Source organism: Pteropus alecto, unplaced genomic scaffold (genome assembly GCF_000325575.1).
Source record: "Pteropus alecto unplaced genomic scaffold, ASM32557v1 scaffold157, whole genome shotgun sequence".
Lineage (NCBI taxonomy): Eukaryota > Metazoa > Chordata > Mammalia > Chiroptera > Pteropodidae > Pteropus > Pteropus alecto.
In genome coordinates, this window is record NW_006440626.1 from 4179546 (window position 1) to 4205142 (window position 25597).

The 25597-nt window shown below is 36.2% G+C and overlaps 1 protein-coding gene across 2 annotated transcripts in view; it reads right to left on the reverse strand.

Annotated features, from left to right (window-relative positions):
- The window catches only part of TNRC6B (trinucleotide repeat containing 6B), a 204229-nt gene that overhangs the window by 117927 nt on the left and 60705 nt on the right, over window positions 1-25597 (reverse strand). For both annotated transcript variants that reach the window (XM_025050577.1, XM_006917396.3), the window contains exon 4: window positions 7278-7345. In XM_025050577.1, coding sequence (XP_024906345.1) covers window positions 7278-7345 — 68 coding nt within the window. The remainder of the gene's footprint in view (window positions 1-7277; window positions 7346-25597) is intronic.

Here is a 25597-nt window from a genome sequence, read left to right on the forward strand (position 1 = left end):
GGTAGGGGGAAGGAAACTAGATGCTCACGGAAGACCGTAAGGAGAGCCACTGGGCAGGAGCAAGAAGATCCTTTAAACAGTAGAGAAAATACACATAGGTTGGCTAAGGGCATATTGTGGAGGCCCTCGGAAGCAAAGGAAAAGTTCGAACTTGTTTAGAAAGGTTATTTTCTGCAAAATAATCAACAACTGGCTTCCATGTAGGGATGCTTAAAGAGAGTAATAGTGATAAAATCAGGTCTGTTGGAATATATAGTCAAGAAAGCACTGAATATAAGGTCAGACATGACATGTTATCAATTCACTTTTCTTCTGCTAGTAACAAATAAAATACTCTGGGGTTAGGATTTTTAATAACCCCTCCTCAGATTTTCAAAGTGAGTATGTAGAACATGGATTCTTAATAGTAGATGGGAACTTACCAACATCTTCATTCATCCAATATTTATTTATTTATTGATGCTTTTTTGTGGGCCATCGGCGGTGACTAAGCCACAAAGTCTTTGTCCTCGCAGAGCTGACGACCTAGCATGAAGCCTTAATGTGATCTTTTACCGCCCACCATCACGTTGTGCCTCCTCTTTACTGCACTCTCCCCATCTGCTTCAGCCCAAAGAGATTCCCAGCGGGAAGGGAAATCCACACCCAGGCAGAGTGCTCAGGGCAGAACTTGTGTCCATAGCCTCTACTGATAACAAAATCTGGGGGAAATAAACACTAGCCTATCTTCATAACACCAATGAAGATTCTTGCAGCTCAACATGTATTCTTTTACCTATAGTTACAAAATGATATGCATTTCAAAACATTTTACAACTACATAACAAACAATAACGTCTTCAAAAAAGAAGCCTTAAAACACCAATTTCAAGGTAGTGGACAAATATATCTTGCCTTTCAAGTAATGTTTTTCCATAAAGGCATATTATTTGTCCATAAGTAAACTATAAGCTAAATAAATAAGACTTTTATTAACAGCAGTTTTCTGAGAGCTGCATGATCTATCTTATTGTTTAAAATCACCACTTTAACCTGTAAGTAGCAGCAACCCATCAGTTTGCAGTCATTTTCAATTAAGACACACATATCTCCTGAAGTTATTCTTACTGTAATTAATCCCAGACATCCAAGAAAAACCTCATCAAATAGAATCAGAACTTATTTATTGTGATTCTGAAACTCCTGAGGAAAAAAGACATTTTCAGAGAATTAATTTTTTTAAGTAACTTCAAGGAAAATTAGAAAATTTTATTAGCAAATGAAAGTTTCCCAAAGACCAAGTACAAAGTTATACTAAAATTCCCAGCAGCAAAAATTCCATGAGCATAACTATCATCTATTGAACTTCTTTGTGGCATTTTCAAAATACCAATTAACTTTTAAATAAAACTCATTTCCTGTCTCCCAAAAACAATATGAAAAGATTATATAGAAATCCAACTATTCTTCTGATGTCCAGCTTACTGCTGTGTAATAATGATTGAGTGTACTCATTCAATTTGGTACTTCTTAATAAGTTTATTTCAACATGTACAAATTTTAATGGTTCAAAGGGAAAAAACTACTGAAAAACTGATAGTAGAATACAGAAAATAAAATGTTTGAAAAAAACTTTCCTATAGCCAAATACCAAGATTTGTGCTGTGAAGATAATTATAAGTGATTTGGAAATATTTTCATTTTTTTCTGTGTTTGGGGAATGCTACAGAGCTACCTAAAGTCTTTAAACAAGCACCCCAAAGAACTGTTTCCTAAGAGTTTAGTGTTAAATTGGGTGGTCAAATATGAAACAAAGAGTTTCCTAAGAGAAAGAACCCTTGCTGTAGAGATCTGGGGAGAATAGACTTCAGTATAAGATGAATCCGACGAATACAGAACTGTAGGTTAAGGAATTAGGTAGAAACAGAAATAAAGATAAGGTAAGGACAAACTGTTGGAACTTACAAAAAGTCTATATAATTATTAATTCAGAAAAATTAAAAGGGCATTTTGTAACTAGACATTTAAGTTGGAAGCACGTAATTAGTAATAAGAGAATTTAATCAAGACATTGTAGTTAAGACATTTAAAAAACAGCACGAAGCCATATTACACCACACAGGGGCACAAAGAACAGTGTTGACTCCATAAATTACATTCATCTCTCTGAATCAATATAAAACTGTCTTCAACACTTTATTTCCTTACAGGACTCCCATGTAAGTATTAAACAGATACTCCCTTAGAAAGGTAAATAAAAAAAGATGGCACCCCAAGGGAGTAGAAATATAGAAATTAATAAAATTAATTCTACCGACAATCACTAAAAAGGGGCTACTGTCTACAAAACACATTATTGACTTTGGTGGCTTTTTAAATTTTAATATACTTTATTTAGTACAACAGACTCAAAAGATTACCATTTCAACATAAAATCAACATCAAAGCTATTAATTTTACATTCTTTTTGTTGTTGTCCTAAAAGTACTTGCTATATTTTTTACCAGGCTATATTTTGCCTTTAAAGTACATTTCAATTTGGTTGCTCATTTTTTATTGTGGCAAAAAAACATATAACATTATATTTAACATCTTAACCATTTTTAAGTACAAAATTCAGTAGTTAAGCATATTTGCATTGTTTTGCAATAGACTCTAGAACTTTTTCATGAAAATCTGAAACTCTGTACCCATTAAATACAAATTCCCTATCCTCCATCTCCATAGCTCTTTCTATGATTCTGACTAAACGAGATTCTTCATATGGGTGACTAGCTTATTCTGCTTAACATAATGTCCTTCAGGTTCATCCATGTTGTAAGGCATGACAGGATTTCCTTCCTTTTTAAGGCTTCATAACACTCCATTGTATGCATACACCACATTTTCTTTACCCATTCATTTGTTAGTGGACATCTGGGTTGCCTCTACCTCTTAGCTATTGTGAATAATGCTGCAATAAATATGGGTGTGCAAATAACTTTCTGAGATCCTACTTTGAGAGATTTGTTTTTAATGATGACTTTTTGTAAAATTAACCAAAATAATTAAGAAAATGTAATCAACAAAAATTTATTTGAAAAAATGAATAATTTTAGTATGTTAAAGACAAGTATCTTTTGAGAATGAGTAAATTACAGCATGGAGATTTAAAACTTAGACTTGTTTGTAAGTTAAAATTTTTTTAAAAGAAAAAAATAAAAAAGAGGCCAAACTCATTAATACATCAAAACTGGTATTTAACTTAAAAATAGTTTACAACAAGTTATCTGCTCACACACATCCAGACCATCAACTGAATCATAAATAAAACCAAATAGGAGGAGGGAGATAGATGGGGTAAAAGGGGTCAAATATGTGGTGACAGAAAGAAATCTAACTATGGGAGGTGAAATTAAAAAATAAATAAATAAATAAATAAAACCAAATCAAAAGCCTGCCTCGGTAGAAACATTTTATCTGAAATGAGCTTTCAATAAGCACGGTCTGACACAATTTATGAGTAAGTATCTGCTCATGCTGCTTTTTGTAAAGCTGTAATAGTTTTATATTTACCCCTGTGTTAAACATATTCTGTGATTAATACTATGTGAGTTTAATATAGTAATTATGTGGCAATAAACTGAGCTTGTCAGAGCTGCTACAGCAGCTGTAAAGTGAATATCCTCAGAAAAATGACTACATTAGATATACTAATAGTAAATAAACCTCAGTAAAAAGCAACATATATAGACAAAGTGTGAAAAGTTATACACTCTGCTAAATCTTATTCATTAACACACACCAGAATTCAGCACAACTGATCTAAATAACAGTTTAGCACAGATATTTTTCAATATCAAAAATCAATTATTTTTCAAGAAAGCTCTGTACATGCATAGCTGCCTTAATCCACCTATTAATGGAACTCAGTTTCATTGAAATAAACATCACAGAAATAAAATATATTTTTCAACACTTCTATAACCTATGTAAAAAATGTTAAATGAAGAAACAAGTGGCACAGATTAGCTAACAAAAATAATTTTAGACCTAATCCTTACAAGAATTTTCTCTGTGACCTTGAGAAAATTATATTACCGCTGTGCTCCGTCTGCCTCTGTAAATAAATACACTATTTCTACAAGCTAATACCAATGAATGAGAGCCATTTTGGAAAACAATTTAAAAAATGATTAAGTTAGATTTCTGCCTCACACCACACACAAAAATGAGTACCAGTTCAATTAAATGTTTAAATGCAAAAAATAAAGCTGAAAAACTGAGGATATTTTTATCATGTTAGAGTTGGGAAAACTTCTCTAAGCAAGCACAAAACATAGAAGCCATGAAGGCTGACTGATTTTACTACATAAAAATTTAAAAGATGTACTACTATGAAAGATACCCCAATGTTAAAAGATAAGGACTAAGAGGAAATATTTCAGACATCTCAACAGACAAAGGTTAATATCCATACTTTATAAAGCACTTCCTATTAAAATAAATAATCCAGTAGAAAAATGAGAATAATATATAAATAGGTGGTACACAAAATAAAAATCAATGGTCAATAAACTAACAAAAGATACTCCATCTTATTAGTAAGCAGCAAAGTGCAAATTAAAACAATAGTAGAGTGGTAAAAATTTCAAGTTTTACTGTCGTGAAAGATGTAAATTGGCGCTCTCATAACACTGATAGAAATGAATGTTGGTATAACTTTTTTGGAAGGTAATTTGATAGTATGATAGTAGCTACATAATGTGAAAAGCACATGCCCATCTCTAAAAATCTATTCTCCAGAAAAACATCTGTGCATAAAGATATAAGAAAAAGGATGTTCAATATAATATTGTTTATAATAACCAAAATGGAGGCCATCGAAATATCTATTACAGAAGAATGATTATAGTATATCGATTCAACAGAACGTTCTGCAGATGTTTAACATAAAGAAACAGACTGTGACAGATGTCAAATTTAAAAAGTTTCAGAAAAATTATGTTAGAAAAAATCTAGGCATTTAAAAATATATAGAGAAAATGTTTAGAAAGATTAGGAGAGGAAATAGTGTAAAAGAAGGGTCTCACTTTTATTTCTAAATCTACATTTACTGTTTAAATGTTTTATGACATATTACTTTTCTAATTAAAAAACAAAAGAATGAATGGGATGTGGCACTTTCATGATCTAGAATACAGATCCTCCTACTCAGGATTCAATCATTCTTTGCCAACTACGGTTCTGAGCTACAAATAAATAAATAAATGAATAAATCTTTTTATTTCTGTTGTCTCAAACAAAAGAACACAGCACTTCTGCTCCTCACTGCCACAGAAGAGGTGGGTTGGTCTCTAGGAGGAACGCCTAGTGAGAAGATTCAGTTCTGCTTTATCATTTTAATATATGATGGCAGACCAAACCCAGAAAAACAAACAAAAACAAAAACAAAACAGGCTTCACCTGTGAAAAGGAAGTGTGAGAGACCGTGAAAACAAGGGAGAATGGTAAGAACACAACACGTAACGTTTCAGGTCCGTGGGGGCTGTTAGAAGCTCTCGAACAGAAATACAGTTTGTATAACATAAAACTTGTGGGAGAATCTGCCCAAGCAAAGTTTCCTGAATACCTAAAGAAGCTGAATCAAGATAGGGGTTACTGGAGCAGGTTTTTAAAGATAAAGACTGGTTTGTTCAAGAAATGGATACCCTCCAGAGAACAGAACTTTCATCTGTGTTTTAAAAATAGGCTTAATGCCATTTTCATTGTTTCCCCCAACTTCCTCTTATCCATGAGACTTTGATCTTGACAACTGCAGTTTTCTTAACCATAGTACTTTTCAGGAACGTAGCTTCCAACATCGGCAAAGGATTTAGGTTCAAGAGATATTATAAACCGCTTTAAAGTCAGAAAGATCTGGGTTCAAATCCTAACTTCCATTTCAAGCTGCATTACCATGGGCGAGTTACCTACCCTGACCTCTGAATAAAATGGAGACACTGTAATAGGCAAAGTACTTGCGCACAGAAAACCCTTGTCGAATGGGAGCTATGATTTTTATATTATAAAGACCTTTGACCAGCATGTAGGGCTGAGGGAGTGGGCAGAAGGGCAGGGAGAAGCACCTGAAGTGATCCTATAATTCCACTGGGACTAGATGTTTGGCATTCTAATTTGCTAAAGATGAATTGATTCCATCAGTCCAGGCAGAATATAAGTGCATGTGACAGAATACAGCAGTTAGGATTTATATTGTAAGTTATTTTTAAAACTGCCTGGTTAGCAAATTAAACCAGCTGTGAAAATATCCTGGTTTCCATTCACAACAAATACAAGACAAACATTCTCCTTTAATGAACCTGGCCACGTGGCAACATGGCATATTCTGCATAATTCATTCCTAAGGGTTTCAGAGACATAATTTTCATAGCACAAACCAAAACTAAACTATTTTCCAGTTTAAAAAAAAAAAAAAGATGAGAGAAAGGAGTTTCTCTCTATAGATTTTCGGTAAATTCCATGAATCACTATCCCATTCGATTTAGGAGACTACTGTCGGAATAAAAAATAGTAGTTATGTCAGTCCGTTAAGAGTAGTTATGTCAGTCCGTAACTGTTTTTCCTTTAAAAGGACATATGAAACACCAGTCTACTCGGCAACACAATTTTTCAAGTTCTGTGACAGAGGGAAAAAAAAAATATTTCTACTCTCTGCCACCAAAAAGCTACCCAGAGGACTCCCAATTTCAGATTTAAAACCAATCACTCTTTAAGACGTCAGGGGAGAAATCCTGAATTATGCAGAATGTTAGCTAAGCTATATTACTTACAATTCCTATCCTTTAGGGAAACAATCAGTAATTTAAACAAAGATCAGAAGTATAAATAACTAAATGGAATAGCATTTCAGGAAGTACTAGTCAAATAAATTCACATGTGGAATGCAGGGAAACAGCCTATTAATTTTGTCACCTCATAAAGACATTCTAAGAAAAGGATATACAATTTTATACTTTCTTTGGAAATCAACCAGACTGAATTAGTTCAACTTGGAACATCCTGAGCCTTAAAGCCTTTGCTAAAGTGTAACATAAATTTTGATTAGTCAAGTATGAAAAACTACAAAGCAAACTTTCTTGTCCCTCCAGTTAGTCTGTCTATAAATAGAAGCAATGCATACACAGTCACCAAAGCAACTGGTGAGTTCCACAATATGCCCAACACATACATCCCCTGCAAACATACTCTCAGCATGTTTAACCAAAGCGCTTCTGAAGATCTGTAATAAGACCCTTTTAAAATAAACTGTGACTCACTGTTTGCTTTCTTCACCAGGAGGTGGAGTCTTGCCATGCCCTTCCATTACAAAATCCTCCTGTTCCACCTGCAAAGGCAAGAACCACAGGTCAGTCAGTAACTAAGCTGCAACTCACTCCAAAGGGCCAGGGCTGGCCATTGCAGACCTCACGGCATTTTGGCATTTCGCTACGGTGCCTGATACAGAAGCCTGGCCAATGGCTTTCACGCTCAAGGTTTGCCTAAGGCATCTCTCCTTGGGTGTCCAGATTTGCAGAATAAAAAAAGAAGCAGGTTGATCTATGAAAAAGTTTTAGCATCCAGAATGTAATAAAGAATTGTTATGAATTAATAAGAAAAAGACAATCTACCAGAAAAATTTACAAAATAATTGAGTAGGAATTTCACTGGAGAAGACACATAAATGGCCCTAAACATTTGAAAAGATGTTTGATCTCACAGCTATCAGAAAAACGCAAATTAAAACCACAAAGAGATACCACTTTACAACTCCCATGTTGGTTAAAATTAAAAAGTTGGGCAATACCAAGTATTCACAAGGGTACAGAGCAACAGTGACTCTCAATCGCTCATGGTGGGAGGGAAAATTGGTACAACCACTTTAAAAAGTTTGCCATTATGTAACATGTGTTATTTACTGCAGAAACTAGTAGTTGCACTTCTAGGTGTATGCCCTAGAGAAACTTTTGCACATATGGTAGCATTATTTTTAACAGAAAAAAATACAAAGACAAACATCCATCAACAGGAAAACAGGTAAATAGGCTATGGTGTTTACAGACAATAGAATATTTACTGCATGAAAATGAATAAATTACAGCAACACACCTCAACCTGGGTGTTACAAAAGCACAATATTGGGTGAAAGAAGCCAGTCACAAAAGAATACACATACAGTATAATTCCATTAATCTAAAGTTTACATATATACATTTTAAACCATATATACATGTTTATATAGACACTTTGTCTATATATGGTTTAAAAAACTATAAAGAAAGGGAAGGATTATTATGAAATTTAGGCTAGTGAATGTTTAGGGATCCAGGCGGGAGGGGATTCAATCAGAAAGAGGCACATGGTGGGCTATAGTTATATCTATTTCTTGGCCTATGTAGTAGGTATATGGGCATTTGTTTTATAATTATTTTTTTTAACTGTATGTTTTCTCTTTTCTCTTTTACATGTCTGATTTATTTCTCAATATGAATTTTCAAAGAAAAAAAAACATTTTACTATTCCAAATGATTTACTATTTACTGATCAATAAAGGAAGATAAGTGACAGAGACAGAGCTACCTCTACGCACAGGGACAGTCTGTCAATCCTACAAAAACTTCCTCAAAAGGCTAATTAAAAAGAATCAAACAGATGTAACCAAAGAGACAGATACTATTCCCAACTTAGAAAAATAAATTATGAGGACAAAGGTGGTGTTTTATTATGACCCTACTGGGCCATCCAAGCGGAAAAGACTTGTATGCAAAACCTGGGGGCAGAAGTTAAAGATTTGGAGCCAATGTAGAGAGGCTGTGGGCTTCTTGATGTTTTTTCTCATCATTATTATTTATCAGAAATTGACTATAGATAAGCATTTTTAAAAAACTGGTAAGCAGAGGCTAAGGTCCACAATTTAACTAGGAAGGATTTTTAAAGATAGGGATCAAGAAAATTTTTATAATATATATATATGTGGAAGAATAGTCATTCTTGCCTTTGAGAAAATGATTTAGGCTGAGGTTTCAAAGAACTTAAAAAATTTAAACAATTTGTCACTTTTTTATAATGAAGGCATAACATTTGTACAATGGAGTGCACAGAATGCACAGCTCAGTGATTTTTTCACATATGTGTACATTCTTGTAATCACAACCCGCATCGAGATCATCTCCAGATTATACGGTTCCCTCTGTGACATCGTAGCCCTGTTTTTATTTCTAGACGTTCTAGATCACTGTATAAATTTAGGATGGGAAAATCCTCCCACTCCTATGACAAAACCCCCATAGGCTGCAGGATCAGAAGTCCGTAAGAGAAGAATAAAAACTGAAACCTGGTTTGAATTTCCCAGTATGCAGTATGTGGCTTTTATTATTCTTGCTTATCGTTTTCAAATTTTTCTTTTTCATGGAAATAAAGTAAACCTTTCATTTTTCTGTCTCTTTTGAAACTTAGCCTCTTAATACTATCCCATCTTCTCTAGAATTTCTGAAAAACAGACTGTGGAGAGGATGGCAGAGCTGAAGTCTTTTTATTATAAGATGTTGTTTTATTATTTTGTTTTCTTAAAAGTCTTTTGGGTTTTATTATGGTGTGTATCTATGTTACTATTGTCTGTCTTCAAGATTATTAGATCCTGTAAGAAATGGACTATTTTTCTAAGTTGAGAATAGTATCTATCTCCTTGGTTACAAATTATGTGCTGTGCTAGGATAATAGTGAAGAAGACAGTCTTTGTCATCAAAAAACTTACAGATTACTGGGAAAGACAAAATCCAGTCAATTACAATATAGTGTGACAATGCAATGAAACAATAGGAAGAGTAAATCCAGTCCAAAGGAATCAGACACTCGATGCTCATCTTAAACAGGCGACCCATCTCCTTCCTGCTTCAGCTAGGAGACGGGCAGGACCTGAGACTGAGCCTCACCTCAGTCTGCGCTGCTACACAGCTGAAATCCTACTCAGACCACCAGCGCCTCTTCCACGGCCCTCCTCCATCTGAACCCATGAGGACGCTTCGTCGCAGCTTCTAGTTTTGCGGTTCTTCTCTTTCTTCAGAGTCCATTCAGAGCCTCACTTGACAGGCATTTCTTTGATTTTTCTCTCCAGCATCTTCAATTTGTTCACCACCAACTTGTTCTTAGGACATTCCTGTCTTGCCAAAGCCTTACCTTTTTCTCTTCTGCTCTAGAAGTGCAGAGCAGAGCTAGGGAAAGTTACAACACTTGTCCTTTTACAAACGTATGTCAATTAACTTCCACTCAGCACTGACATTTCAGCACTTCTGCCTGGAAAGCCCTTCTTCATCCTGTATTTTTGGTGAACTTTCAAAGACTGGGTCAAAAGTTACTTTTTCTAGGAAGCATTTTCTGACATCTCCAAACACTTCCTCCTACCCTTCCAAGGCGCTCCTTCCCACTTACTCTGTAAGGCTTAGGGAGACCCATGATCCTGTCACCTATTTCCCAGCTGCTGGTGAGCCTTGGAAGAAAACGATGTAACCTTTGTGGACCTCAGAATCTACCACAGCCAGCCCTTCCTGTTGGTCATTCATTCATTCGACACATCTTCTGAATGCCTTCTATGTGCTAAGCACTGGGCTGAATGACTAAATGAATGTCAGACCCACTACACCACATTCCTCACTGTTATTCTGTGCCTTTTCTCCTCTCAAAGACTCCAAACCAACCCATTAGGCATCCTCCCTAGTCAGTCCATTCTGAAGATGACAGTGTCTAAGATTACCCTGAGAGCTTATCTCCCACAAAGCCCCTCATTTTCCTTCTCATGACTATATTATAAACCTGCATCTTTCCCCATTCCCCACCCAATACTGCTCTGCAGGGCTAACCTCACCACTTGTGTTCTAAACTTGTGACCTACACCCTACTGCCTCCTCTGAGACCTTACTATCTAAGGAACCCTTCTTTCTCTTTTTCCAGGAAATCCATCCCCTCAAACTACAAATATTTTATGATCTCTTCTATTCTAAAAAATTATTTTTGGCCTTATGATACTCTCCAAACATCTTTGTTCTTACCCTTCCCTTTTACTATCCAATTTCTTAAAAGAATAAACTACACTCCAGTACTTGCACATTCTTATCGCCGAACTGATTTTTTAATTGAATTTTTATTGAAGTAATATATATAATTTGAAAAGTCAAATAATATCACCAGGCTTATAAGCAAAAACAGCACTCTCTTCCCAACATGATATATACATACCTTCCTTCTCTCAGCCTCTCAATATAAGTCACTATTTTTGTTCAAATCAATAATCAGTGCTAAGAATGCTACTACTAAGTAAATAATATATACAGCCGAATGAACAGTATAATTAAATTTCTGTTCTTACACAAATGTGTTCTTCCTGGAACTAACAATTACTAATTCCTCTTCTTATACTTTCTTTCAATTTTTTTTTGGCTTAGTATTTATTATGTATTTTCCACTAATTCGTCTTCAAACTCTCCAACAGAGCTATGTCTCTTCTAAATCAGTTCAAACACTTCAGGTAATCTATCAATTTCATTCTGGTCTGGGAGGCGTTCCTTTGGGGTTTTCCCTCGTTCCAGTCTAGACTGTTTGCTCTCCAGGCTGCTGAACACCTGACACCTTGCCAGAAACGTCTCTTGTCCTTCATCTCTGGAATTCTCTGCGCTCTCTCCTACACTGGAGCATGTTTCCCAGATCCTTTGTCTTCACCTTTTATGGTTTACTCCCTGGTTTAGGTGTAACATATATTCCAGTATATTTCCTAATAAAAGGTATACGGGAAGTGAATTTTTTGAGATCCTGAATAACTGAAATGTCCTTATTTTATCCATATGTATAATTGACATATAGAATTTTTTTTACCCACATGCGTAATCGAATACATAAGTTCAAGTTAGTAAACATTTTTCAGCCCAAAACATTCTCCATTGTCTTCTAGCTCCCAGAGATGCTATACAGAAAATCAACAGTATTCTAAAAACTAATGTTTTGAAGGTGACGTTTCTTCTCCAGACATTTTTAGGATCCTTTATTTCTCCTGTTTGCTAAAAATATGGTTCTTTTTTGATTTACTGAGCTAGTACTGGGTGGGTACTTACAATCCAGAAACTCAGGTTCTTCAGGTCTGATACATTTTTTCTACTTATGTACTGATAACTGTTAACCTTTCCAATTTTCAAGGAATTCCCGTTGCTCAGTGTTGAATCTATGGAACTGATTCATTAATTTTCTTCGTCATCATTTTTATCACTTTGACTTTTTATTTTCTGAAAATTCTCTCAACTTTATATTCCAATACTTCTAATTTTTAGAAAAAAATTCTGCTAGTGTAATTTCATTTTAAGGGCTCTTCCTTATTCTCTCGATAATCCTTCTTTCCAGTCCTGTTCTTGTTCGATTATATCTTCTCTTAATTCTAAACATATTAGAGCGTTTTTGTTTTGTTTCTATTTTCTTCCATTCCCTGTATTATCTCTGTCTCCTCCAAGTTCTTCTTCCAGCTTTGGTTTGGTCAGTATCTTTCATTCACAGGTTTTTATCAAACGTCTAGTCATCTTTGGCTATATCCACTGATACTTAAGAGTCAAGCCCTAAACAGCTTGGAAGTGCTTTCTGTATGTGAAGGAAAGAGAGGTTACTTACCCTGTGGCTGTTTTCCTGGATATCAGGAGGAGAACTGGCCGTTTTATTGGGAAAACACTATATATTCTTTTTTCTTACCTTGGGCTGTTGACATACCCAGAGAGGTATCCTTCAATCCTCAGCCAGATGAGTGTAAGCCTGGCTTCCAGCGTTCTGGGACTCAATTTGGGAAGACAGCTGACACAGTCTCACATTGGCATGTAGACTTTGATTTAATCCTTCTGTTTCTGGTTAGGTACCTTACCTCCATACTTAGCTTTGCCAGGGTGGGAGAGGAACAGCTATCTCTCTGTGGATGGGAGGGGCAGGATACCTGCCTTGCTCCTCGTAAATTCTTCAACCAATCCTGCCGTTTTCAGTGTCATTCCAAAAACTTTCTAGCTTCCAAAATTTTGCTGTCATCTCTTATCTGCTTCATCTCCTCTTCCATTAACTTTTTTTCTCACAGATTTATGTTTGCTGAAATCATTTTGTAAAAATAACTTTAGTGGCATTTTAGACGGGAGTAGGGATTAATAACTGGGTTTAAACTAACATGTCCAGGTCTACTCTTAACACCTTTTTGCTTCTACTTTTTCCACTCTATCAAAACTGCTCTATTTACTGCCACTAATAAATTTTTGTTGGTTTTCTTCTTTTAAAAATCATTTTAAGATTTAACAGTAGTATGAGGTATAACTGACATATTTTAAATAGCATAGAGTATACAATTTGATAAGTTTTGACATATGTATATACTCATGAAACCATCTCCACAATCAAAAAAATAACGATATTTACCACTTCTAAAAGTTTAATCATGCCCTTTTTAATCCTTCCTTCCTACACCCTCTCCCCCAGGCAACCATTAACATGCTTTCTGTAATTATAGATTATGTTGTGTTTTCTAGAGTTTGTATACATGGAGTCACATAGTATGTACTTTTTTGCGGGGGTGGGGGGGTCTGGCTCCTTTTACTCAGCATAATTATTTTGAAATTCATCCGTGTGATTTCATGTATCAATAGTTCATGTTCCCTTTACAGTATTCCATTGTAGAGAATATACAATATGTTTTCCATTCACTTGTTGATAGATGCCTGGGCTGTCTCCAGATGTGGGCTATTGCAAATAAAGCTGCTATGAACATTCATTTAGAAGTCTTTGTGTGGATGTGTGCTTTCCTTTTCAATGGGTGTTTAGTAGTGTATATTAGTATGCTAGGGCTGCCATAATAAAGTACCACAAACTGGGTGGCTTACATTACAGGAAGGTATTGTCTCACACAGATCTGGGAGTTAGAAGTTGGAAAACAAGATGCTGGCAGCACTGGTCCCTTCTGAGGGCTGTAAGTAAAGAATCTGCTCTAGTCCTCTCTCCTTGGCTTGTAGGTGGCCGTCTTCAGATTAACATGGTATTCTCCCTGTATCTGTGTCTCTATGTCTAAATTTCCCCTTTTTATAAAGACACTAGTCATACCGGATTATGGTCCACACATTCTGAGGTATTGGGGGGTTAGGACAACTTCCACATATGAATGGGGGACACGTTTTAACCTATAACAATATGGATGGTTGGATCATATGGTAACTTTATGTTTAACTTAAGAAAATGTTTGACTGTGTCCCAAAGTGGCTGTAGCATCTGACTTTCCCACCAGCAGTATATGAGGGTTCTAGCTATTCCATATCTCACCAACACTTGGTATGGTAGGTCTTTTTAATTTTAGGCTATACCATGTAGGTTTATGTTAGAACACTCTATGATGTGCACACAATGACGAAATCACCTAACACATTTCTCAGAATGGACCCTCGTTATCAAGCGACACATGACTGTACTAATCCATGTACAACATAAGAACCTTACAATAGTCAGTAGACTTCCATTTTCCCCCTCCAGGCCTTTATGCTACTGTTATCATACATTATACAGATATGAATGTCATAAACCTATAATGCATTTATATTGTTTTTGTTCAAACAATCAATTTTCTTTTTAAGACATTTAAATAATAGAAAAAGTCTTCTATATTTACCCAGGCAGTTTCCATTGCTCGAGCTCTTCACTCCTTTATGCAGACTCCCATTTCCTTATGATGTCATTTCCTTTTTCCTTTAACATGTCGTGTAGTAAGGGTGTGCTGCTGATGGATTAGTACGTTGGAAACAGACTTTATTTCGCTTTCATTTTTTGAAAAAAATTTTCGCTGGTTACAGAATTCAAGGTTAAAAGTTTTTCCTTTTGGTGCTTTAAAGATGTTGCTCCACTGTCCCCTTGGCTGCGTTGTTTCCAACAAGAAACTCTTATCTTTGTTCGTTTGTTAATAGCGTGTCTTCTTCTCCTTGGTTTTAAGTTTTTTCTCTATCATTGGTTTTGAGTAACTTGATTATGATGTGCTTTGGCATGCTTTTCTTCATGTTTCTTATGCTTCAGACACATTGAAATTCTTGGATCTGTGGGTTTACAGTTTTTATCAAATTTGGAAAATTGGGGGCCATTATTTCTTAGGTATTTTTCCGTCCCCCTCCCTCTTCTTCAGAGACTCCAATCATGTGTATTAGGCTGCCTAAAGTTGTCCACAATATACAGATGCTCTTTTCATTTTTTTAAATTCTTTTTTCTCTGTTTCGTGTTGTATAGTTTCTATTTGTATGTTTAAATTTACCAGTCTTTTATTCTGCAATGTCTCATCTGCCACTAATCCCATCCAGTGCATTTTTCATATCAGATGTTATAGTTTTAAACTCTAGAAATTTGACTTGGGTCTTTAACATCTTCCATGTTTCTGCTTGACTTTTTGGATAAGTGAAATAGTTATAAGTTTCTAAGTATTCTTGTTTGCTAATTCTAATCTGTGTCAGTTATGAGCTGGTTTCAATCGATTGATTTCCCCCTTACTATGGTTTGTATTTTCCTGATTTTTACATGCCTGGTAACTTTTGATTGGATACTAGATATTGTGAATTTACTCTGTGAGGTGCTAAATATTTTTGTATTCCTATAAATATTTTTGAGCTTTGTCCAGGGGAAAAATTAAATTACTTTGAAACAGTCTATTCCTTTTGGGTCTTGCTTTTAAGATTTGCTAAGCTGGATCAGAGTAGTGTTTAGTTTAGGGCTAATTATTCCCCCTCCAGAGGTAAGAACTCTACTAGTACCACTACTGAGTTTACCTAATGCTCCATGACACATGAGGTTTCCCAGTCTGCACTGGAACCTTAGCAGCAGACAGTAAATCATAATGTCGAATATCCTATTTTCATGGTCACTTGAATATCTTATTTTGTGCAATGTCTATTTATGTCTTTTGTCCATATTTTCAATTGAATTGACCTTTTCTTACTGATTTTTAGGAAGTCTTTATATATTGTGGATGAGACTTTTATTACATAAATGTATTCTAAGTGTTTTCTCTAGTATATAGCTTTTCCACATTCTTAACAGTGTCAGCTGATTAGCAGACATTTAACATTTTTTAAATGAAATTCAACTGAATTCTTCTCCTTCATGGTCAGTGCTTTTTGCAAACTATCAAAGGCCATAAAGACATCTCTTATATTGTCTTTCAAAAACTTTACCATTTTAGCCTTAACACTTAGGCCTACGATCCATTTCAAATTAAGTTTTATGTGTAGCATGTGACGTATGAATCGTAATTCACTTCTTTCCACATAATTATCTGGTTGTTCCAATACCATTTATTGAAAGGCCTCCCTTTCCCTCTCTTTGAATTACATTACACTTTTGAAAAATTTTTTTTAAATTGTGAAGTCTTATACTTTAGGTTCAAAAGAATCAATTGTATAACTGTAGGATGGGCAAAATCAGTATAACAGCAGTGCACTGGACAACGTGGTTGAATTTAGACAAAGAGGCAGTTCTTGCTAAACACTAGGATCTACAAATTTTAGCTGACACACATTCTAACATCCTTTGAAGCTTATTGTGACCATGTGATTAAATTCTGGTCAAAGAGATATAAGTACAGTGAAATGTGCAACTTCCACAAAGTCTTTCAAGGAAAGGGACAAGTTCTCTCCTTTCTGCTAGATGGATATGGACGTTGACAGTTGGGGCTGGAGCAACCACCTTAGAACACAAGATGGAAAGAACATATTGAAGATGGAAGAACAAAAGTCTGAGTCGTTGATAGCTGCAGAGTGGCCATTCCAGTTCTGAACAACCTACCTAGATTTTTAAGAATAATATGAGAATTGTCTTCATGTATTTGAGAGACTGGTTTCTAGAATCAAGAGTAATTTTTATCCTTCCTTATTCTATTTAGCAAAGACAAGAATAAACTGTGTTGAAGCTACAAGGATTTTCCTTCAACGAAAACAGAATTTTTATTCTTTTAAGTTAGGGAAATTTTTTAAGATATAAAAAAGTACAGAGAATAACTGTACTATATAACTATCATCCACATTTAACATATTCGCATTGTCATATTTGCTTTAAAGAAACAAAATACAGGTACAGTGAAGATTTGTGGCCCCCTAGGTAGCTCTTTCCAAACCCAACCCCTGCTCTCCCTCCCCACATGTAACCCCACTACGAAGCTGGCGTAGGCCTTACCTTTCAGAGAGAACTTTGACAGTTCACTGGTTCTTCCTCCAAGTGCCCCTTAGTTTAGCTGTGATCTGCTTACTACCAGCATAGGAATCACTGGAAGTGCTTGTAAAACTCATAGATCCCAAGGTCCCAACTCCTGAGATTCTCTTTCAAGTAAGGCCTGGGCACCTTCATTTTAAAACTCATACAAGGTACATATCAAAACAACAGTGAGACATCATTTCATATCCACCAGAATGGCTAGCGTAAAAAGACATACGATAACAAGGATTGGTGAGGATGTAAACAAATTCGAATCCTCATACCTTTTTGATGAACATATAAAATGGTGTAGCCATCTGGAAAACAGTTTGGCAGTTCATCAAAAAGTAAAACACAGAGTTAACATATGACCAAGCAATTCCACTCCTAGTTATTCACCCAAGGGAAATGAAAGCATATATCTACACAAAAACTGATACACGAATGTTCACAGCAGCATTATTCATCACAGCCCCAAAGTGGAAACAACTCAAATGTCCATCAACTGAAGAATGAGTAAACATAATGTGGTCTATCTATACAATGGAATATTATTTATCCTTAGAAAGGAATGAAGTGCTGATATATGCTACAACATAGATGAACTTTGAAAACATTATGGTAAGTGAAAGAAGTCTCACACACAAAGAACAGATATTGTGTGATTCAATGAATAGGAAATGTCCAGAATGGCCAATTCTAAGAGACAGAGAGTAGACATTGGTTGCCTGAGCCTGGGAGGAACGGGAATGGGGACTGACTTCTCATGGGTACAGGATTTCTTTTTGGAGTAAAGAAAATGTTCTTAAACTAGACCGTGGTGGTAACTGTAGAACTCTGTGAATATACTAAAAACCACTGAATGGTATACTTTAAATGGGTAAATTTTACGGTATGTGAAACATACCTTAATAAAGCTGTTAAAAGAAGAAAAGAAAAATACCCAAGGTAACTCTTCCAATTCTCATACACACTAAAGTTTGACACACAGCCCATACTGGTGCCTACAATTCCATATTTGGGCCTTTTCTCATTTCTCAGGCCCCATCTACTCCTGTGTGCTGAGGACTCCCACATGTACACCTTGATATATTCTTTCTTTCTCTCTCATGAGTTCCAAAATTCCTACTACATATATTCTCCTGGGATGCCTGAAGGTGCCTCAATATTTTAAAATCCAAACCCTCCATGCATACTCAATTAAAAACTAACAGCAGTAACAACAGCTACAACCAAGCTTGTTCTAGCTCCTATATTACATCGTATTGTTGAAACCCGTTGTTTCAAACTAAAAACTCCAGATTTGTCCCCAGGTGACCCATCTCATTCTTCCCAAATGTTTCTGTTAGCCTTCAGACACACTGTTATTGCTGATTTCAAGCCTTCCTCAATCTTCTTAAGGAGACTCCTAAGTGGAGACTCCTAAGTGGAGTCTCCTTGTGTCCATTTTAAACTCTATCTGTAATCATTTCTCCATACGGCTGTCACAGTGATCTTTCTAAAACACATTATCAGACTAGGTTTCTCCTTTTCGATAGCTCCCTATTGCCTGCATAAGATTCTGTCTTGAACCTCATCTCCCACAGTCTCACACACACACCTCAATACTCCATCTCTTCTCAGGAGAAGTGTATGACTCTGAATATATACATACATAAAGCACCTCCTCCCCTTACATGCATTCCTTTATACCCAGATGACCTTTCTAATGAGTTCTGATATAAGTAAACAGTTGATTATTCTGCCACATAACTTCCTCAGGATGGAGCAGTAAACTTAGCATGACCTTTGGAATCAGTCGGACCTGGAATCCAATCCTAATTATGTTGTTTGCCAGCTATGTAAACAAATGGAGAAAATGCCTATCCTACATGGTTTCTCTCTCAGTCTGCTCTTAAAATACCAAAATCCATAAAATCTTGTTATAATTTGTTAACTTGGATTCAGTTTAAGGTAGAGATATCCTAAAACAAATCATCTCATTTAACTCTCTTTACAGTGAAGTCAGTCAATAGTTCAATTTATTCTTTGTAGACAAGGACTAAATTGAGTCATTACCTTTGATAACAAGAAATTATAGCTAAAATGTTGACTTCCTGATTCAGTAATATTTGTAGTAATTAATGGAGACATGTGGGCACTTAAATCTATAGCTTTAATTCTTCAAATCTAGAGCTTATATATTTTTATTATAAAATATTTAAATATGCACAAAAGTACAGAGAATAAGATTACAAACAACCGATGGCTTGATTTTATAATTTTTACTATACTTACTTAGATTGCACTTAACAAATACACATTCCGAGCCTAATGCTGCAGTTTCTATAACTAGTAAGCCAACACCAACTCATTTAGAATATCAACCTAAATTACACTCAAGTGAGAAATAGCTAAATAGCTCCTTTCTTGGAGCTGAAATTAAGAATTCTAATCTATCCTCGTTAAGAAATATGATGGAAGATTATATCAGTGTTGATTGGAGCCAGTCCCAAGAATGCTGGGTCTTGCCTCCCGATTCATACATCCATATGGATCTACTTCTTCATCTATGATCCCTGCCATCCTATTCTGAGAACTCAAGACCCAATGGAAATCGGTCCACAAACTGGGTTGGGCCAATCAGGTTCTCTTTATTTAGAGAATTTGACTATCAAGATACAGATGTTATGGTCTACCCTCTACATCAACACCAGTTATAAGAAAGCAAATCATAAAGTAAAATGCATCTCTCACTCCCATGCTTTAAAAATCTGTTGCTTATCGCAGACTCCTTAGCCTACGATAATCTGGTCTCCACCACCACCTCCTCTTCAGCCTGGCATCCAACACTCATCACTGTGGTGGATTAAAGATGACCATAAATTTTCTGCCAGTCCTCCAACTGAGAGATAGAATCTGTTTCTCTTCCCTTGGAATTTGGAGTGGCTCTGTGACTTGCTTTAATTCAACAGAATGCAGAGGAAGTAGAGCTATGCGACTTCTGAGACTGGGCCTTAGACATCTGCAGCTTCTGACTGCTTGGAATGCTTCCGCTTGGATCCCAGTCATCATGCTGTTAGAAATCCAAGCCATGGAGAGAGGTCAGCTGGAGATCCTTGACACTCGGGTCAATGGCCTCGAACTGAGCTCCCAGCTGCCAGCCATGTGAGTGAGCCATTTTGGACGTTTCTGGCCGGTTGTACCTCCAAATGACCGCAGCCCTTGCCAATGCCACTGCCACCGCTTTGGAGAAGACCTGCCCTATTGAACCCAGACAACCACAGGTTTGTGAGAGACAGTAAAAAGTTATGGCAGTGGTTTAAAGAAAAAAAACACACACATACACACACACGTATGTGTGTGTATATATATATATGTATATATATATATACACATACACACACACACACACACACACACACACACACACACACACACATATATAAAACACACCTTCATTTTTTAGAACAGGGTTAGATTAACAGAAAAATTATGAAGAATGTCCCATAATTCCTGAACCTAGTTTCCCCCCTTATTAACATCTTATACCTTAGTACATTTGTAACAATTAATGAACCAATAGCGACACATTATTATTAGCTAAAATCCATACTTTACTCAGATTTCCTTAGTTTTTATCTAATATCCTTATTTTATTCCAGAATCCCATCCAGGGTATCACATTACATTTTATCATCATGTGTCCTTAGGCTCCTTTTGGCTTTGGCAGTTTCTTAGACATTTCTTGTTTTCCCGGACAGCTTGGAGTACTTGGTCAGGTATTGTATAGGACATCGCTCTGTTGGGACTTGCCTGGTATTTTTATCATAACTAGAGTCAGGCAATGCATTTAGGGGAAGAAGACCACTGAGATAAAATGTCATTTCATCATATCACATAAGGGTACATACTATAAACATGACTCATCACTGTTGCTGGTGACGGTGATCACCTGGCTGAGACAGTGTTTGTCCGGCTTCTCCACTGTGTGAAGCTACACTTAAAGCATGGAGAGTTATGCTCCATGTCCTTGAGGGTGGAGTATCTATACATTATTTAGAATTCTTCTGCCCAGGAGATTGTGATAGTGGTTTTAAACCACTAAGTTTTGGTGTGGCTCAACACACAGCAAGATATTCAAAATACACTCAAACCTTTTCGCAATCTCCTATCACGCTTTACCACTTACGTATGTTATATGTGGTTCCTTCTGCTTTCAATGCCTTTCCCATCCTCACCGCCCACCCACCTACCAACCAATAAAAACACACAGAAAATCATATACTTCCAACAAAAACAATAAAAACACACAAAAAATCGTATACTTTCAATGTTAACCCCTCCATTGTGGGGCTTCCTCCCGGAAAGAATTCACTGCTTTGGCCGAGCTCCCAAGACACGGTTAATATCACTATTGTGGCCCTTACGGTACAATTACCTTCCTCAACTAGACTAAAAGTTCCCGACATGCAGAGACTATGCCTTAAGAAGCTCTAGATGCCATACCTAGGACGTAAGCACGTAGTACGTGCCCCACAAGTATCTGTTGAATTAGATAATTAAATGGCTATAAAGGTGTATAATTTATAGAATATCTCAATTATAAAGAATAAAACAGAAGGGACAATGTAAATAAACATCTACAGTCAATAAGGAGTCAGTAAATCCACACCAGAACTGAAACTTTCCCAGTAACATACAGTTCCACTATTTAATAACTAGACCAGGCACGAAGAAAACAGATCATTGCATTTAATGAGTCAAAGTCACATATGACAGATAAAATAGTATCTGTTTTCAGATCAGTGTGACAACATAGGCACATAAATATTAAATAAATCAGGTCACCTGAGTCTCTAAGTGAATTAGGCCAATGAAGAATATACCCGCAACTTTGGATTTCCTGATGCGGCTTCAAAGACTTTTCATAGAACATGATTTTCGTATTTAACCTCTGAAAGTGTGGAACAATAAGACAGATTCATGGGTAACTGTATTAGTTCTATTCAATTTTGTCTCTCACATACACAGCAGGGAAATTACATAAGCCCTGAAGTGGTCCTTGAGAAAAATATAAGAAATAGTCACCAAAGAATATATTCAGGGGCTTCTGAAGTTTGACATTATAATAACTCCGTCGACTTGTCTTCCTTCAGTATTTGCAATAGAAGCTTTCACTAAAATAGAATTCTCTTTGAGAAAGTGATTAGATCATACAAAACTGCATTCTAGTGACCATTCAGGGGGAAAAAGCTAATTCTAAACTAATGTGAAATCTAACATTCTTTTCCTTGCTTCCACTTAAAATTCTTGGAACTCCAAGAATCAAAACAAAGAAAATCACAATTCATTGAGGCCACTCTAGCTGTGAGTATCCAGCATAGCTCCTGGCATACAGCAGATGCTTGATAAATATTTGCAGAATTAATGGGAGGAAAGGAAAGAGGGAGGAAGGAAAGCAGGTAAAAATTAAGCAAGGAAAAATGGAAAGAACACTTGTACTTAATTGAAGAATTATCTACGGCTAATCTACAGCAATCTTTTAGAAGCCATTTTCTGCTTTTTATTTTTCTAGCAGAGAAATGGAGTCTTCCTAAACTCAAGAGATAGAAGTGTACATTCCTCAACTCTTAAAAAATATATAATCCTTAGTCCAACTCTAAACTTAAATCTCCCTCCCAAAACAAAAGCCATGAATGATGCTGCAGTTTCAGAGAATATTTCTTCAAAAAAAAAAACAACATCAAAGTTCACACTCTTCAACAAGACTTTCTTTACCAATCCTGTCTGACCATAAGCATCCTGATTTCTACTTGCACAACACTTATATGGGTATTTTAAAAACTGCACTGACCCTTTCATTCATTTATTAACTAAAGCATCTTCTCTACAATTGCAATTCCAAAATTTCCCCCTTAATAGGAAATCTAAACTCGTCATTTCAAGTCCTCAATAGTGCAGTCTAAACAATGACTTCCATTTGAGAGGAGATATGAAGAAAAAGCTGAACTCCACTTCCTTTCTTTCCTCTTCCACGTATTTCTCCACCACCAGACAGGAGAGTCAGAAGAGCACAATTCAGGGCTGAGCTTAGGGGAACAGCCTCGCTAATCCCCAGGTTCCTTCAAATTCACAAATCTCAATAAATGAACCCTATCTATAAATGCACTCTGCCTTCCTCCACTCATCTCGTCCTTCTTTTCTCAAACATTCATGGGCCTCCTCCAGTTTTAAAAAATCTTTCGCTTGATCTAAAGCCTCCTTTTCACTGTTCTCTCCTCCATTTATTTCCAAATTTTCTAAAATTGGTGGGTAGATGATAGCCACAACTCTTACTTTTTATCATTTAGTTTCTTTTTAACCCATAAAACTTGGTTTCTGACTCTCTTACACCTGTCACTAAGCTTCAACATCTGTCAACATGTTGTCATTCTTGTTTTACCTATATTTTCATCCATTCTCCATCCCTATCTGAGTATTATTATTTTATTTTCTTCATAGTATTGACCATAATCCATAATTATTACCTTTATATTTGTTTCTCCCACTAAAATGTAACTGCCTTGTCAGTAAGAACCATGTCTTTTTGGTACATTGTTGTATCCCCTTATAACACACGCTCAAAAAGTATTTATTGGAAAAAAAAAAAAAAACAGATTTAGCTCAAGTCACTATGTTTTGCAGACAATTCCCTACTTTTTCTCAACACCGGCTATCTTTTCTTTTTGGGAACTAACAATCACAAATTATGTTATCATAGTACTATGATGAATTCTTGCATTAACATCCAATCATTCCAAATATAAGATTTTAAATTTAAAAAAAAATAAGAAAACCATAAAAACATAAATTAAACTAAGACTGATGAAGCTAAAGTTATAATCTAATTTCTGATAACCAAAACATCTGCTTAATGCAAGTATAAAAAGAAAGTTATTTTATTCTTTGATCTAATTGATTCTAAACTGATAAGCTTCAGTAATTTAAAAATCAAGAAAGTTTTTCTCAAAAAGAAGGTGGAAACCGAGTTTGTGGTGTGATAAAATATTCTGTATTGGTCTATCACATGCTGGCCAAGCTCCAGTTACAGTTTCGCTTCCCAGGGAGAGAAGGCAGTAGCCGGAGGATCCAAGAGCCCGTCTTCCTTAACATTACAGCTCTCTGTAAGTTAAAAGCTCAGGATCTTGAGGAAGGGTTTACGTGTACTTCTGAAATCCTAGGGTCTGTGTACCTTGGGTGTCCTGGGTGTGTGTGTGTGTCTGAGTGTCTGGGGGAGATTCTGTGTGGATCTTAGATTCTGACTAACCATAATGAGATTCAGGATCTAAATGAGTCTGATGGAAGTCTATAGACTTCTGCTTTGGCTACAGAAAGAACAGATTTGGTGAAATGGAAAAAAAAACAAACAACCCATGGACTGTAAAGAGAGGAGATTCAAAAAGAAGCTGAAGGAGCTATTTTCACGAGGGACCCTGAGACTAGGGGCACAAGCAGTGCTTCACTGAAGCCCAGTCTCCAGGTGTAACAGAGCAGAGAAGAGGGGCGCCTCTCGAGAACTCAATGGAGCATTGCATGAGGCCAGTCGGCAGCAAGGACTGGGCTAATGGGAACCCCCACTGCCATATTTTTCCTGTTTAAAAAAAATAATAATTTATTGATGTGAAATTCACATAACATAAAATTAACCATTATAAGCTAAACACTTCTGTGGCTTTTGGTATATTTACGATGTCGTGCAACTATCACTTCTATCAAGTTCCAAAACATTTTCAACACCCCAACTCCATTAAGCAGTTATTCTTCATTTTCTCTTCTTCCCAAACAACCCCTGGCAAACGCCGGTCTGCGTTGTCTCTATGGATTTATCTATTCTGCATATTTCATATACACGGAACCATACAATATATGACCTTTTGTGCCCGGCTTCTTCCACACAGCATGACTGTTTGGAAGATTCCCGGTGACATTCTGACACCTCTTCACTTTTGCTCTGGTTCAGGAATGAGCCTTCCCACAGAGAGCACCAGCAAAAGGCCCCTGCTGAGGAGGGTCCAGGGCCGCAGACAATGCTACGGGTGCTGGGAACTGCCCAGGACATGGTGTGAGATGCCTTCGCAGACCCCAGGAAGGACTAGAGACAATTTTGAAAGGGGAAAGAGAAATGTGAAGGTGATACCGAGAGCCCCATGTGACCAGGCAGAGAAAGAGCCAAGGAGATTCAGGACATGGGGGCAGATATAGAGAGGTATAGATAGATACCCAGATAACTATTTAAATACTGAGTTTGATCAAGATAACAATCACTCAAGCTTTAACGTGAAAAAACCAACCTAATTACCATTTAAAAACAATAAAAAAAATTATCTAAAAATTGTCTAAAAAATATCAGTGATTTCTC